The following is a 15,470-nucleotide window of genomic DNA, read 5'->3' on the forward strand; positions in this document are numbered from 1 at the left end:
TGGGATCCCTAAGCCATCAGCCCCGGTTTGGTTTAGTAAGTTGATGACATGCTTGCCATATGGACTCCTTGTGAGGCTGACCTGTTAAAATTCCTGATATCTCTAAACAGATTCTCCCAATTAAATTTCGCATTATGCCACTTTCCTTGATGTTGATCTCACCATCAACAAAGATCAGCTACACACTTCTGTTCACATAAAAGTAACTAACGAACAACAGTACTTACATTTTGATAGTTGCCATCCTTTCCATGTCAAACATTCCGTACCATATGGCCTCGACACTTGAGGCAAATGTTTTTGTTCAGACAGACTCTTTAAGCAGTACAGCACCATTCTCACTTCAGCATTCACTGGACATAATTACCCCATCAGCCTAGTTCAAAAGCAGACATTCCAGACCATCACAGCCGATACTGGTACTGCTGATCCCTCCAAAAAACAACTCAGGAGTACACATCTTGTCACTCAGTTTTATCCAGGTCTTGAATGTATTAATAAGCTACCTTGACAAGGCTACAACTTCCTAAAATCATGCTCTTAAACAACATCCATTCTGTCATGGGATTTCGACTCCCACACCTAGAATAGCTTTTTGTCACTCTCCAAATCTCCGCAGTGTCCTTGTCAGAACATTTAACACACCAGCCTCAGCTGCAAATACATTATGACTAGTTACTACGGTGCTACAGTTTTATACTTGACATAGCCAAACTTTGGCATGCAGCAGTTTAGAGTCACTCGCTTTGAAAAAGGCCAAATTATTTTGGCTGAAACCTGGGTAAAGTTTGGTCTCTATTTGCAACTGAGGCTTGTGTGTTACATGCTCAATTATCACAGTTGCTGACAGGGCTGCACAACGTTAAAAATTCTTAAATCCTTGTCAGACCCCACGCTGCTCCTGCACCCATCTCCCTACCCTATGGCTCCTACCACTGTAACCATCCCCACTGCAAGACTTGCCCCATGCATCCTATCATCACAAACTATACCAGCCCTGTAACTGGCAAAACATATACTGTCAAAGGGAGAGCCACTTGTGAAACAACACAGCTGTAGTGTGAACAACGTTCGATCTTTTCCATCAGCACGACTACCACCAAGTTATCAGTTAGGATGAATGAGCACAGACAGAAGGTGTATACTGGCCACACATAACACCCAATTGCAGAGCATGCTCTACAACATGACAGTCAAGATCTTGGTGTCTGTTTCACCACACATGCAATCTGGACCCTTCTCCCGGACACCAGTTTCTCAGAACTGACACTACAACATGTCCTCGGTTCTCACCACCTATCTGGCCTCAATTTCGTATGTCTCAGCATTTCTTCACAGTAACAATTTCTTTCTTCAATTCCCTTTCCAACCTATATCACACACAATGCACTTAGCTTTTTGCTCTTATTAACTCATGCATGATATTCCAGCAGTAATCACTGTCTTCTGTATTACCCTATCTTCCATCTTCAAGCTCGCAGGTTTCAAATCTCATCCAGTGCATTCCCCAACATTCACTCTTTCCATCTCACCCTATCTGGTAAGTCTCACCTGACCCTGGGTTCTGGGCGATCTTTCCAAACACTACCCCTTTTCCTAAACCTCACCAATCCTTTTCCTTCACCATTCTTCCTTCCCCTTCAACGCTTCTGCCAGAAGCCACTGACTTCGAATGCTTGCAAACTGTGATACCCTTTATGTGTGTTTTCCTGCTGCCTCTTTGTGGGTAGACTTTTTTAAGTATCTAATTATACTATAGCTACCTCAATAGATAATTCATATGAATTAAACCAAGCACAACTATTGCCATTCATATCAAACTATATATTTTCAATAAAAAAACTAACATTACAATATTAATTTTCAGGATGCTTTTCCAGACAATAGTTAACATCAAAACACTACAGACTTTAACAATGAGTAAATGCTTTAGTACAAAAATATCCATACAGTAAAAAAGCTGCATTATGTTTTTGAAAAATATCCTCATAATTATAAAAATTTCATACGAGTATAAAAATGGCACAGAATACAGGAAACTTCTAATCAAACACCTCAGTATCTACAAAGCCATATACTGACCGCAACAAACATAGCAGAAATGAGAACATTAACAGTCTTACAAAAATGAGCAAATTGCACATGCTGCATCACAAACAGTTTTAAAACAAGAGATTCTATTTCTGCAGGCATGATTCAGCTAGGAATGTACCTTCAATTCATTGTATACATTAACTCAGATCTAATATGTACTAAGGTCTACATACACCATTTTTGTTCTTGGATGTCATGGAATGTTTTCGTATGACATATTAGCAACTGTTGAAGACTAAACAGAAGCTAAGCACTACACTAAACAGAAGCGGTGTGGTATAAATTCCAACATCAGAACAGGTAAAAGGTTTGGCAGTGTATTTGCTATAGTGGCAGCTCAGTGACGCTTTGTTCCTTGCAAGTTCCAGCACCTTTTCGGTCTGCTAGCAGCATCTGGCTTTAGATTTTAAAATCATTGATAAAAATGTCACTGTCTGCTTTGGTAATATGTAAGCAGTGTAGATTACTACTGGAACTCAGGAATAATAAATTATGTTGTTTAAGAGAGGACATATCTCTTTTTTTTTTTTCATTTCGCCAGTTCTTTCAGTTTCAGCGTAACTATCTTGCAATTAAGTGTTTCAATTTTTGATAGTGTAAATGTAACAAACTACTCAAATGTTTATTTTCTGTACTAACTTGAAAATTAATTTTTCCAGGTGTATGTTGTTGATCACAACAAAATTATTCCCTATCCACTTATGGTTGCAGACACATTATTGATGATAGTCAAAATTTCAGTAAGTGTTCTATGCCTTTTTGCCCTGAATTGTCATTTCACTATTTCTGTTGTAAGTGTAATAACTAAAGTGCCTTGTTCCTTTTGCTTGTTAGTTTTTACCACATGAAAAGCCTTTAGCGCAAGCTACGAACTTACGTCCTTCACTGTAGGTACCCATCTGCCTTCTGCAGACATTAGAACTACCTATACACCAGTATTAGGCCCAATGGGCTACTATGCTAGTAGTGTTGAATACCTATCGTATTCAAACTTCAGGTGCTCTGTTAACAATATGGATGCAATAATTCTAAATATTGCATCCTTACTGGTACAGAACACCTCAAGTTTGCATGTGGTAAGTTGTCGAAACTAATAGCATTGTGGGCCATCATGCTTAATATAAGTGTATGGATAGTTCCAAGGCAGATGGGCACCTACAATGTTCCTCTATAGGATCCATAAGGCCTGTTATGGTCGATGTGTAGCAGTGGACGGAAAGCTGTTGACACACAGTCAAGTTGTGTGTTGGACCTAACTGTTTGTGCAAGGAAGTCTGGTTTTTATGACATTACAGTGAAGGATCTAAGCTCGTAGCCTGTGCTAGAAGATTTCTGCAAAAGTGCACATTTCATGTTGTAAAAACTAACAAGCAGAAGGAACAAACTGCTTTAGTGACCACATTTAAAAAACAATGAGATGACAATTCACGGGGAAAAGGTAGTTGTGACAGTGGATCATATTACAACTATCAAGCGTGCGAGACTAACTTTTGCATGTGTCTACTGTTTACATGCTGATACTCAGTTTGATTATAAAGTTCAGATAACAGCAGTTTAGTGGTGGAACAAACGCAAGTTGGTGTGTACAAGAGTGATTTTGCGCTCATCACATGCTTTGATGACTTCAGCATCATTTGCAGATCCTGCTGGGCTGACAATGTATTCCACTCCACTCTGAAACAGAAATAAAATTAATTTAAACCAACAGGAAAAGTTTTATTTTAACCTGTGCTAAGTAACAATGATTCTGCATGATTTTAAAAATGGTCAGATCTATTTAGGTAGTATATTTGATCCACATACATTGCAAGACACTAAAGTTCATGGCACAGGACACTTATCACAGTATCAGACATGGGGGTTTCTTCCTGTTACAATCTGGTATGCAGCGCAGGTAGAGTGACTGATTAAATACTTCCACACATCCTCTAATTAGTCTAATTACACCTCTACAGCCCCTACAGGAGCGATACATTGGGACTGAAGAATCTCTCCAGAGCCTTCACTTATACATGTTTAGGCTAGAAGTTCTACAGAAAGTGCTGAAAGGGCTTCCGTTTCAAAGAGTGCAGGGTGAGCACAAGAAGAGGGTAGGTGCAGCAGCGATCAATGTTGTAATTTAAACTGTCACAGCGGTGTCAGGAAAGAACCAGAGCTCCAAGTGCTAACAGGAAGCACTTAATCTCAATCACAGGTATGCAAAGTGGCTAAAGCTGGAAATAAATACAGCCAAAACTTTTACAAAGGATTTAAATGTGTTTAGAAAGGATACATTAAATACAGTTGGTAGTGGAGTTTTTATTGCTGTCAGTATTTTACCTTAAGAGTGAAATTGAAGCAAGCAGTTCCTGTGAGTTGTTATGGATAGAGGTTACACTTGGCAACCTGAGCAACTTAATAATTGGTTCCTTTTACCAATCCCCCAACTCACATGATACAGTTGCTGAACAGTTCAGAAAAAAACCTGAGCCTTATTTCAAATGGGTACCCCATTCATGTAATTATAGTTGCTGGCAACTTCAAAGTACCCTCGATATGTTGGTGAAAATACATGTTTGAATTCAGTGGTAAGTATAAAATGTCGTTTGAAATGGTACTGAATGCTTTCTCAGAAAATTATTTTGGACAATTAGTTTAGGAACCCATTTGAAATGTAGATGGTTGTGAAAACACACTTGACCTCTTAGCAACCAGTAATCCTCGTCAAATAGGGAGCATCATGACAGATGCACGGATCAGTGACCACAAGGTTGTTGTAGGCCGACTAAATACTGTAACATCTAATCCCACCAAAAATAAATCCAAAATGCATCTACTTAAAGAATCAGATAAAAATTTGCTTGACACATTCCTAAGAGAGAGTCTCCATTCCTTCCATTCCGACTACATAAGCACAGACCAGATGTGGTTTAAATTCAAAGAAATAGTATCAAAGGCAACTGAGAGATGTATACCAAATGAATTAATAAGAGATGGTATTGAATCCCCATGGTACACGAAAAAGAACACTTCCGTAGAAGCAATGAAAAAAGCATGCCAAATTTAAAAGAACATATAGTTTTACAGAAGCTCAAAAATTAGCACAAACTTCAATGAAGGATGCTTCTAACAGTTTCAACAACAATATCTTGAAACATGGCAGAAAACCCAAAGGCATTCTGGTTATATGTAAAGCACACCAGCGGAAAGACGAAATCAATACCTTCATTGTGCGATAACAATGGTGACGTTATTGATGACAGTGCCGCTACAACAGAATTACTAAACACAGTTTCCCAAAATTCCATCACAAAAGAAGACTAAGTAAATAATCCAGAATTCGAATCAAGAACAACGGCCAACATGAGTAACTTACAAGTAAGTATCTGTGGTGTAGTGAAGCAACTTAAAATACATAATAAAGGTAAGCCCTCCAGTCCAGAGTGTATACCAGTCAGGTTCATTGCACAGCATGCTGATACAATAGCTCCATGCTTCGCAATCATAAAGAAATGCTTGCTTAGTGAAAGATCGGCACTGGAAAGTTGTACAAATCACATCAACACCCAAGAAAGGAAGTAGTGCAAACTGCTGAATTACAGATCCATTTAACTAACATCAATTTGCAGTAGGATTTTGGAAGATATACTGTGCTCAAACATCATGAGTTACCCTTAAGGAAATGATTTACTGACAAACAGCCAATGTTGTTGTTGTGGTTTTCAGTCCTGAGACTGGTTTGATGCAGCTCTCCACGCTACTCTATCCTGTGAAGCTTCTTCATCTCCCAGTACTGACTGCAGCCTACATCCTTCTGAATCTGCTTAGTAATTCATCTCTTGGTCTCCCTCTATGATTTTTACCCTCCACGCTGCCCTCCAATACTAAATTGGTGATCCCTTGATGCCTCAGAACATGTCCTACCAATCGATCCCTTCTTCTAGTCAAGTTGTGCCACAAACTCCTTTTCTCCCCAATTTTATTTAATACCTGCTCATTAGTTATGTGATCTACCCATCTGATCTACAGCATTCTTCTGTAGCACCACATTTCGAAACCTTCTATTCTCTTCTTCTCCAAACTAGTTATCATCCATGTTTCACTTCCATACATGGCTACGCTCCATACAAATACTTTCAGAAACTACTTCCTGACACTTAAATCTATACTCGATGTTAACGAAATTCTCTTCTACAGAAATGCTTTCCTTGCCATTGCCAATCTACATTTTATATCCTCTCCACTTCGACCATCATCAGTTATTTTGCTCCCCAAACAACAAAACTCATTTACTACTTTAAGTGTCTCATTTCCTAATCACCCGATTTAATTCAACTACATTCCATTATCCTCTTACTGCTTTTGTTGATGTTCATCTTATATCCGCCTTTCAAGACACTATCCATTCTGTTCAACTGCTCTTCCAAGTCCTTTGCTGTCTCTGACAGAATTACAATGTCATCGGCGAACCTCAAAGTTTTTATTTCTTCTCCATGGATTTTAATACCTACTCCAAATTTTTCTTTTGTTTCCTTCACTGCTTGCTCAATATACAGACTGAATAACATCGGGGAGAGGCTACAACCCTGTTTCACTTCCTTCCCAACCACTGCTTCCCTTTTGTCCCCCCATGACTCTTATAACTGCCATCTGGTTTCTGTACAAATTGTAAATAGCCTTTCGCTCCCTATATTTTAGTCCTGCCACCTTCAGAATTTGAAAGAGAGTATTCCAGTCAACAGTGTCAAAAGCTTTCTCTAAGTCTACAAATGCTAGAAACATAGGTTTGCCTTTCCTTAATCTTTCTTCTAAGATAAGTCGTAAGGTCAGTATTGCCTCACGTGTTCCAGTGTTTCTACCGAATCCAAACTGATCTTCCCCGAGGTTGGCTTCTACTAGTTTTTCCATTCGTCTGTAAAGAATTCGTGTTAGTATTTTGCAGCTGTGACTTATTAAGCTGATAGTTCGGTAATTTTCACATCTGTCAACACCTGCTTTCTTTGGGATTGGAATTATTATATTATTCTTGAAGTCTGGCGGTATTTCGCCTGTCTCATACATCTTGCTCACCAGATGGTAGAATTTTGTCAGGACTTGCTCTCCTGAGGCCGTCAGTAGTTCTAACGGAATGTGCCTTGTTTTGACTCAGGTCTTTCAGTGCTCTGTCAAACTCTTCACGCAGTATAGACCCTCTATATACTCCTTCCACCTTTCTGCTTTCCCTTCTTTGCTTAGAACTGGGTTTCCATCTGAGCTCTTGATATTCATACAAGTCGTTCTCTTTTCTTCAAAGGTCTCTTCAATTTTCCTGAAGACAGTATCTATCTTAACCCTAGTGAGATAAGCCTGTTCATCCTTACATTTGTCCTCTAGCCAACCCTGCTTAGCCATTTTGCACTTCCTGTCGATCTCATTTTTGAGACGTTTGTATTCCTTTTTGCCTGCTTCATTTACTGCATTTTTATATTTTCTCCTTTCATCAATTAAATTCAATATTTCTTCTGTTACCCAAGGATTTCTATTAGCCCTGGTCCTTTTACCTACTTGATCCTCTGCTGCCTTCAGTACTTCATCCCTCAAAGCTACCCATTCTTCTTCTACTGTATTTCTTTCCCCCATTCCTGTCAATTGTTCCCTTATACTCTCCCTGAAACTCTGTACAACGTCTGGTTTAGTCAGTTTATCCGGTTCCCATCTCCTTAAATTCCCACCTTTTTGCAGTTTCTTCAGTTTTAATCTACAGTTCATAACCAATAGGTTGTGGTCAGAGTCCACATCTGCCCCTGGAAATGTCTTACAATTTAACACCTGGTTCCTAAATCTCTGTCTTACCATTATTTAATCTATCTGATACCTTCTAGTATTTCCAGTGTTCTTCCATGTATACAACCTTCTTTAATGATTCTTGAACCAAGTGTTAGCTATGATTACGTTGTGCTCTGTGCAAAATTCTACCAGGCGGCTTCCTCTTTCATTTCTTAGCCCCAATCCATATCCACCTACTACGTTTCCTTCTCTCCCTTTCCCTACTACCGAATTCCAGTCACCCGTGACTATTAAATTTTCATCTCCCTTCACTATCTGAATAATTTCTTTTATTTCATCATACTTTTCTTCAATTTCTTCGTCATCTGCAGAGCTAGTTGGCATATAAACTTGTACTACTGTAGTAGGTGTGGGCTTTGTGTCTATCTTGGCCACAACAAGGCGTTCACTATACTGTTTGTAGTAGCTTACCCGCACTCCTATTTTTTTATTCATTATTAAACCGACTCCTGCATTACCCCCATTTGATTTTGTATTTATAACATGGATATGATACAATCATTAAAACAAAGGAATTTTTCACTGCAAAATTTTAATCACTAACTTTCTACATACAGTGTGAAAATATTTTGCTGGTGCCCATCCATATAGGGATAAATGATCATTGTAGTAAAATAAGAGAAATCAGAGCTTACATGGAAAGATTTAAGTGTCAATTTTTCTCGTGTGCTGTTCAAGAGTGAAACGGTAGAGAAGAAGCTCAAAGGTGGGTCGATAAACCCTATGCTAGGCACTCACCTGTCAACTGCCAAGTAATCCTGTAGATGAATAAGAATTATCAAAGTTTTGTAAATAGGCTCCCGGGCTCGCAGTATGCATCTGTCTTCAAGAGAACACCAATTCAAGCTTTTAAAAATTCCTGCGAGTCTCTCCTGTGAGCCAAACAAACGTAAGCTCACCAGACAAACGAACTAGTCATCTCACTGGGCATGCACAAATGAATCGTTATGCCTTTACAGATGGCACAGTAATCGAGTTACATGCTCAACATGCACATGCTGCCCCTAAGTGAACATAAGGCACCAGCAAACACGAGTAAATGTAAGGACATGACTAAGTGGCAAAGCAGGGCAATCACATTTGGTCGTGACCATGACCACACTGTGTGTAACGTCGCTGCATTTGTTGGTGCTTCGCAGTGGACTGTCCAATGTGTGTACAAGAAGCGGTGTAACACACACAGCCACAATGCACAACACTGAATTGTGGTCAGAAACCTGACAGAGAGACAGGAAACACGTTTCAGGGCTTGTGAATTAAAACTGCTTCCAAACCTGACAGGAATTGCTGCAGGCATGAAGAAAGGACCACCCCCAAAGATTAACGAGACAACACAGTGAGAGGAACTGCACAGGACGAACATTTTGAGTCCATCATCACACAGGAGGCCATTGCTCACACAGGCACCTATAGATCACAAAAACAAAGTTCATTGGGCTGGGAGAATATGTGATTGGTTTTCTGAACATTCCCTATCATATTACGCCTTGACTGGCCTGCAAAATCACACAACTCTAACCTCTTAGAAAATCTGTGGGACACATCGAAACAGTGGGTAAAACTCAGACATCAACATCCTCACAGTTTGGTGCGACTGCGAGATCAAATCTCAGCAAGTGGATTAACCTATACATGGCATACCTGCACATCCTTGCGCACTCACTTCCTTATTGAGTCAAGTCGTTATTAAGTCCAGGGGAGGAAATATATTGTATTAACTGTTGCTCGAAACTATTTCTCTAAGGGTGACCAATTTTTTTGTCGGGTGAGCTTATGGCCAGTCATGCTGCCCTTCTCTGTGTGCATGCAATAGCCTCTGTTAGTCCTATTTAGTGTGTGTCCCACACACTCGAGTAATATTCTAGGATTAATCGTACGAGAGATTTTGTATACAGTCTCCTTTGTTTACTGACTGGAATTCCCCAGTATTCTACCACTGAACTGCAGTCTGTGACCTTGTTTCCCTACAACTGAGCCTACAGTATCATTTCATTTCAAATCTCGACAAACTGTTACACCCAGGTATTTGTACGACCGTCCGATTCTGACAGTGACTCGGGGGATTATAGTTGTCAGATACTGCATTTTTCTGTTTCGTTAAGTGTACAGTTTTACATTTCTGTCCTTTTACAGCAAGATGCTAACCTTTGCACCACTTCAAAATCTTATCAAGATCGTCCAGATACTCGTGCAGACAAACAGTTCATTATAGATAACTGTGTCATTTGCAAAAAAACCTGCGGTTGCTATTAATACCATCTGCAGGGTCACTGATGTACAATATGAACAGCACAGGCCATAACACACTTCCCTGGGGCATTGGCTGAAGTTACTTCTCATTCTGTTGATGACTCTCCATCTGAGATAACTTGCTGTGTCCTGCCAACCAAGATATCCTCAACCCAGTCACAAATTTTGTTTGATACCCATGAAATCACACTTTTATTAATGAAACTGGCTTGGTAGAGAGTCTAATGCTTTTTGGAAATAAGAAATACTGTATTCACCTGATTTTCTCGATCCGAGTCAGATTCTGCATCATCGGTGTTTTCTAAATCTGTGCTGAACTGTTATGGAGGAGGCCACTCTATTCAAGATATTTTATGCAACATCTCAGTCATTAGCCAACATTTACAATAAGCCATCAATCTTCATCAGGAAATTTTCAACCTATATTTATTTTAACATCCCATAAATAATTTCACATAATGTCCCATTTCTCTCTTCAGGTTCTATGAAATTCCAAGCTGCTCCTCTAGCACCTCAGATAACCCGAAACAGCCCACCTGCCCCATCTCGGTACCCCCTGTAGTGTCAGGGTATAGTTAGAAGCATTTGAAAACAATAATACGTTAGCTCAGCATATGACAATTCTTTCACTTCGAATCTTTATTTTTTTGGGCAGTGATGACTTCTGATAGTTTATTTGTGATTTACAGTAAACAGTTTTGTTTTTCAAGTAAGAATGAGTGGTAAGTAATTGTACTCTAGTAGAAAAGACATGAAAACATCGAATCTGACATGGCGTCAAAGCAGTATGTCATCAAAATGCCACTGAAAGATTTGAAAAGAAATAAATCACTTGGTCCGGATGGAATTCCAGTGTAATTTTAAACACAATACTCTACAGCATTGGCCCCTTACCTAGCTTGCATTTATAGTGTACCTCTCACTCAACACAAAGTACCAAGTGACTGAAAAAAAGAGCAGGTGACTTCAACACATAAGAAAGGTAAAAGAATGGACCCGCAAAATTATAGACCAATATCCCTAACTTCTGTTTGCTGCAGAATCCTTGAACACATTCTCAGTCTGACTATAATAAACTTTCTTGAGGCTAAGAAACTTATGTCCATGAATCAGCACGGTTTTAGAAAGCATCACTCATGCGAAACTCAGCTTGTCCTTTTCTCACGACATACTGAAAACTATGGATGAAGGGCAACAGGCAGATTCCATATTTCTATATTTCTGAACAGCATTTGGCACAGTGCCCCCATTGCAAGCTGTTAATGAAGCTACGAGCATATGGAATAAGTTCACAGTCAAAGACTTTTTAAATAATAGAACCCAGTATGTTGTCCTCAACAGTGTGTGTCCATCAGAGACAAAGGTATCGTCAGGAGTGCCCCAGGGAAGTGTTACTTGACTGCTGTTCTCTATATACATAAACAATTTGGCAGACAGGGTCTGCAGCAGTCTATGGTCGTTTGCTGATGATGCCGTAGTGTACAATTATGTGTCGAAGTTTAGTGATTGTAAGAAGATACAACACTACTTATACAAAATTTCCAGTTGTTGTGATGAATGGCAGCTAGAACTAAATATGGAAAAATGTAAGTTAAGGCAGATGAGTAGGAAGAACAAACCTGTAATGTTCTGATACAGTATTACCAGTGTCCTGCTTGACACAGTCAAGTCGTTTAAATATCTGGGTGTAGCACTGCAATGTGATATGAGGTGAAACAAGCATCTGGAAACTGGGGAAGAGAAGGCAAATGTTCAACTTCGGTTTATTGGGAGAATTTTAGGAAAGAGTGGTTCATCTGTAAAGGAAACCGCATATAAGACGCTGGTGTGACTTATTCTTGAGTACTGCATGAGTGTTTGGGATCCATACCAGATCGGATTGAAAGTAGGGATTAAATAGCGGGCTGCTAGATTTGTTACCAGCAGGTTTGAACAAAACTTGTTACGGACATGCTTCGGGAACTCAAATGAAAGTCCCTGGAGGGAAGAGGACATTCTTTTCGAGAAATACTACTGAGAAAATTTAGAAAACCAGCATTTGAAGCTGACTGCCGAAAGATTCTACTGTCAACAAATATCGCGCGTAAGGGCCACGAAGATAAGATATGAGAAATTAGATCTAACAGTGGAAAATCCAGGATGGAATGTAACAATATTATGAAAGGGAATGTTGCTACTGACCATGTAGCAATGGTGTGTGTGTGTGTGTGGGGGGGGGGGGGGGGGGGGGCAATGCCTGTTGACAATGCAGCACTTCTACTATTTAGTGAGTTGTTTACCTCACCCCTAAATTATGTGTGAAAGAACATGGTCACATTATAGTGTGATGGAGCACAGCACATGTCACTGCTGAAAGACAAATTTCAATATACACCAATTGCAAGTTTTCATTTTCACGCAGACCATAAACATAATTCTGAAAACACTATTCATTTTATCAAAAGCACTACAGTCACTTCCATTCCATGCTTATCTCTTTTTCCATACATCAAGTCATCCTCATCTGCCCTGAATACAAAAATCCATCTACTGGTTCTTTCACTTCACTGCCGCTATGTGCTAATTTTCTTTAAATGTGTTGATTGTACATGGCATTAGTCTCATGACAATGCTTTCTTTGAAATATGCTCTATCAAATTCTTCCACTAATTGTTGAACTTTATCTGCATTTGGTATCAAAATTTACATCAGCAGAACACAGATGGCTCACTCTTATCCTGGTCACAGTGTGAGTTACTTTTCTTTCTTAACCTTACCCATCCTACACTTCTGTCTTCCCCAAAGAAGGAACTAATAGTTCCAAAAGTATATATTTCACCTCCCTGATGTATGTATTTGCACCAGATCCGACTCTAAACTTATTAGCTTTCTCAATTAAGTTTTCCTTTGTCAAATACCTGAAGATGCTCTCATTTGTAGAGTGAAACTAGCAGTAAGGTAAACAATAACTGACGTCTGGTGGCTCACCTGTACATTAATCCCTAAAGGTCACTGTTTTGCCTGAAGTATGAAACATATCGAGATTTGTGCTCACTGCATGAAATGAATCTTTCGATACCACTTTCTCTATTTGAGAATCTGATGACACTTTAATAGGTGTATACGCAACACTTTTTCAGAAGAGTATTGTGTGTGTTAAATTCTAAAATGTGAAAAATGCCAGAAAAATAGTCATCCTGATAATTTCATGTCAGATCTAATTAAAAGTAGATCAAAGCATAAAGTTTGAAAGCTAATATAATTTGTACTACATAATGACACATAGGTTTCTATTTTTGTTGTATACATTACAAATTGCAGTTTATGTTTATATCTTTATAAACAGTTTGTGCTGAAAAACATGCAAAGTAGCAGTGCTAGAGGGCAAGTCACAAGCAGTTGTTCTACGAAGTCAGTAGTACACACTTCTTCCAATTGGTTACTCATTCTATGCTGTTTAGTACATTATTTTTCATCTTTAAATCTACAAACTGCTCTTATGCTCTTGGTCATATGACATTACATGTGTATTTATTCATCACCCTAATAATTACATTTGTTTTGCCTAGACAATAATATGCAATAATACGAAAATTAATGGACAATGTACGATCAAGGACATAAATATCTGGAAGCAAACATTTCAACAACTATTCATTCATAAAATTAAACTGGGACATTCCACCTAGACAGAAAACCACCATTTCAATGAGCCATCATTTCAACAATGAACCGGCGGCAGGCGAGTACTAAAAAAGTATTTTTTTTTTTAAGCGTCTCTCAAATGCTTGGAGATCAGTTGCACTAAAATAAGCACCATATCAGCTAAATGAATGCAAATACACCAAAAGATGATTTTAGTCATCTTAATAATTAAACTAACGGCATTTATGTATAATTGGGAAGGGACAATTTCAAGTAGATGTCTTTTTATTTTACTAGCACTGTATTAACCAACATGTGTAAAAGAAAAACAGCCTAAGATTTTCCCAAAACTTAACAGCCAAGCACATCATCTTAAAATAACTCTAATCATGTTATTGGACATAACAATGGACATTTACGCCTTCTGATATCAAACATAGTTTTTCTTCTTCCAGCCACTCACCTGGTAGGCGCGGTCGACATTGTCCCGAAAGGGGAAGAAAGCATCTGAGCTGAGAGCAACTGACTTCAACTGCTTGATCCACTCCTGACGTTCCTGCTGAGTCAGGAATGGGGGAACCTCTTCGTAAACTGATGCCCAGGCATCATACTCCATGTCTTTACCTGAAAAATGAGAAATTGTGTCAACAAGATCTGTTTTAATGAATAATGAATTATTAGCTGATAAATATAAAACAAAATTAGTAAGGACCCTGTAACTACCAGTATTGTCACAGCACAAAACCACAAAATAAAATGGTTATACATATATATATAGTGCTGGCAGGTCGATAGACACACAAACATACACATGAAATTCAAGCTTTCGCAACAAACTGTTGCCTCATCAGGAAAGAGGGAAGGAGAGGTTACAAGGATGGTTTCCGGGGGTAACCATTGATGCCACTTCCTTATACACAAATATTCCGCACGTCCAGGGCCTCGCTGCGATGGAGCATTTCCTTTCACGCCGATCACCTGCCACCCTACCTAAAACCTCTTTCCTCATCACCTTAGCCAGCTTCATCCTGACCCACAACTTCTTCACTTTTGAAGGCCAGACATACCAACAATTAAAGGGAACAGCCATGGGTACCAGGATGGCCCCCTCGTACGCCAACCTATTCATGGGTCGCTTAGAGGAAGCCTTCTTGGTTACCCAGGCCTGCCAACCCAAAGTTTGGTACAGATTTATTGATGACATCTTCATGATCTGGACTCACAGTGAAGAAGAACTCCAGAATTTCCTCTCCAACCTCAACTCCCTTGGTTCCATCAGATTCACCTGGTCCTACTCCAAATCCCATGCCACTTTCCCTCACGTTGACCTCCACCTGTCCAATGGCCAGCTTCACACGTCCGTCCACATAAAACCCACCAACAAGCAACAGTACCTCCATTATGACAGCTGCCACCCATTCCACATCAAACGGTCCCTTACCTACAGCCTAGGTCTTCGTGGCAAACGAATCTGCTCCAGTCCGGAATCCCTGAACCATTACACCAACAACCTGACAACAGCTTTCGCATCCCGCAACTACCCTCCCAACCTGGTACAGAAGCAAATAACCAGAGCCACTTCCTCATCCCCTCAAACCCAGAATCCCCCACAGAAGAACCACAAAAGTGCCCCACTTGTGACAGGATACTTTCCGGGACTGGACCAGACTCTGAATGTGGCTCTCCAGCAGGGATAC

General features: G+C 39.5%; 1 protein-coding gene across 5 annotated transcripts in view; it reads right to left on the minus strand.

The window, feature by feature from the left end:
- Positions 1 to 1,909: 1,909 nt before the first annotated feature.
- LOC124718808 (bifunctional purine biosynthesis protein ATIC) overlaps positions 1,910 to 15,470 on the minus strand; it is a 101,560-nt gene continuing 87,999 nt past the window's right edge. For all 5 annotated transcript variants that reach the window (XM_047244424.1, XM_047244425.1, XM_047244422.1 and 2 more), the window contains exons 10-11: positions 14,237 to 14,397; positions 1,910 to 3,768 (exon numbers count right to left, since the gene is read on the minus strand). In XM_047244424.1, the coding sequence (XP_047100380.1) occupies positions 3,649 to 3,768; positions 14,237 to 14,397 (281 nt within the window). In that variant the 3' untranslated portion in view covers positions 1,910 to 3,648. The remainder of the gene's footprint in view (positions 3,769 to 14,236; positions 14,398 to 15,470) is intronic.

The sequence above is a fragment of the Schistocerca piceifrons genome, chromosome 10 (assembly GCF_021461385.2).
Source record: "Schistocerca piceifrons isolate TAMUIC-IGC-003096 chromosome 10, iqSchPice1.1, whole genome shotgun sequence".
In the NCBI taxonomy this organism is placed as follows: domain Eukaryota; kingdom Metazoa; phylum Arthropoda; class Insecta; order Orthoptera; family Acrididae; genus Schistocerca; species Schistocerca piceifrons.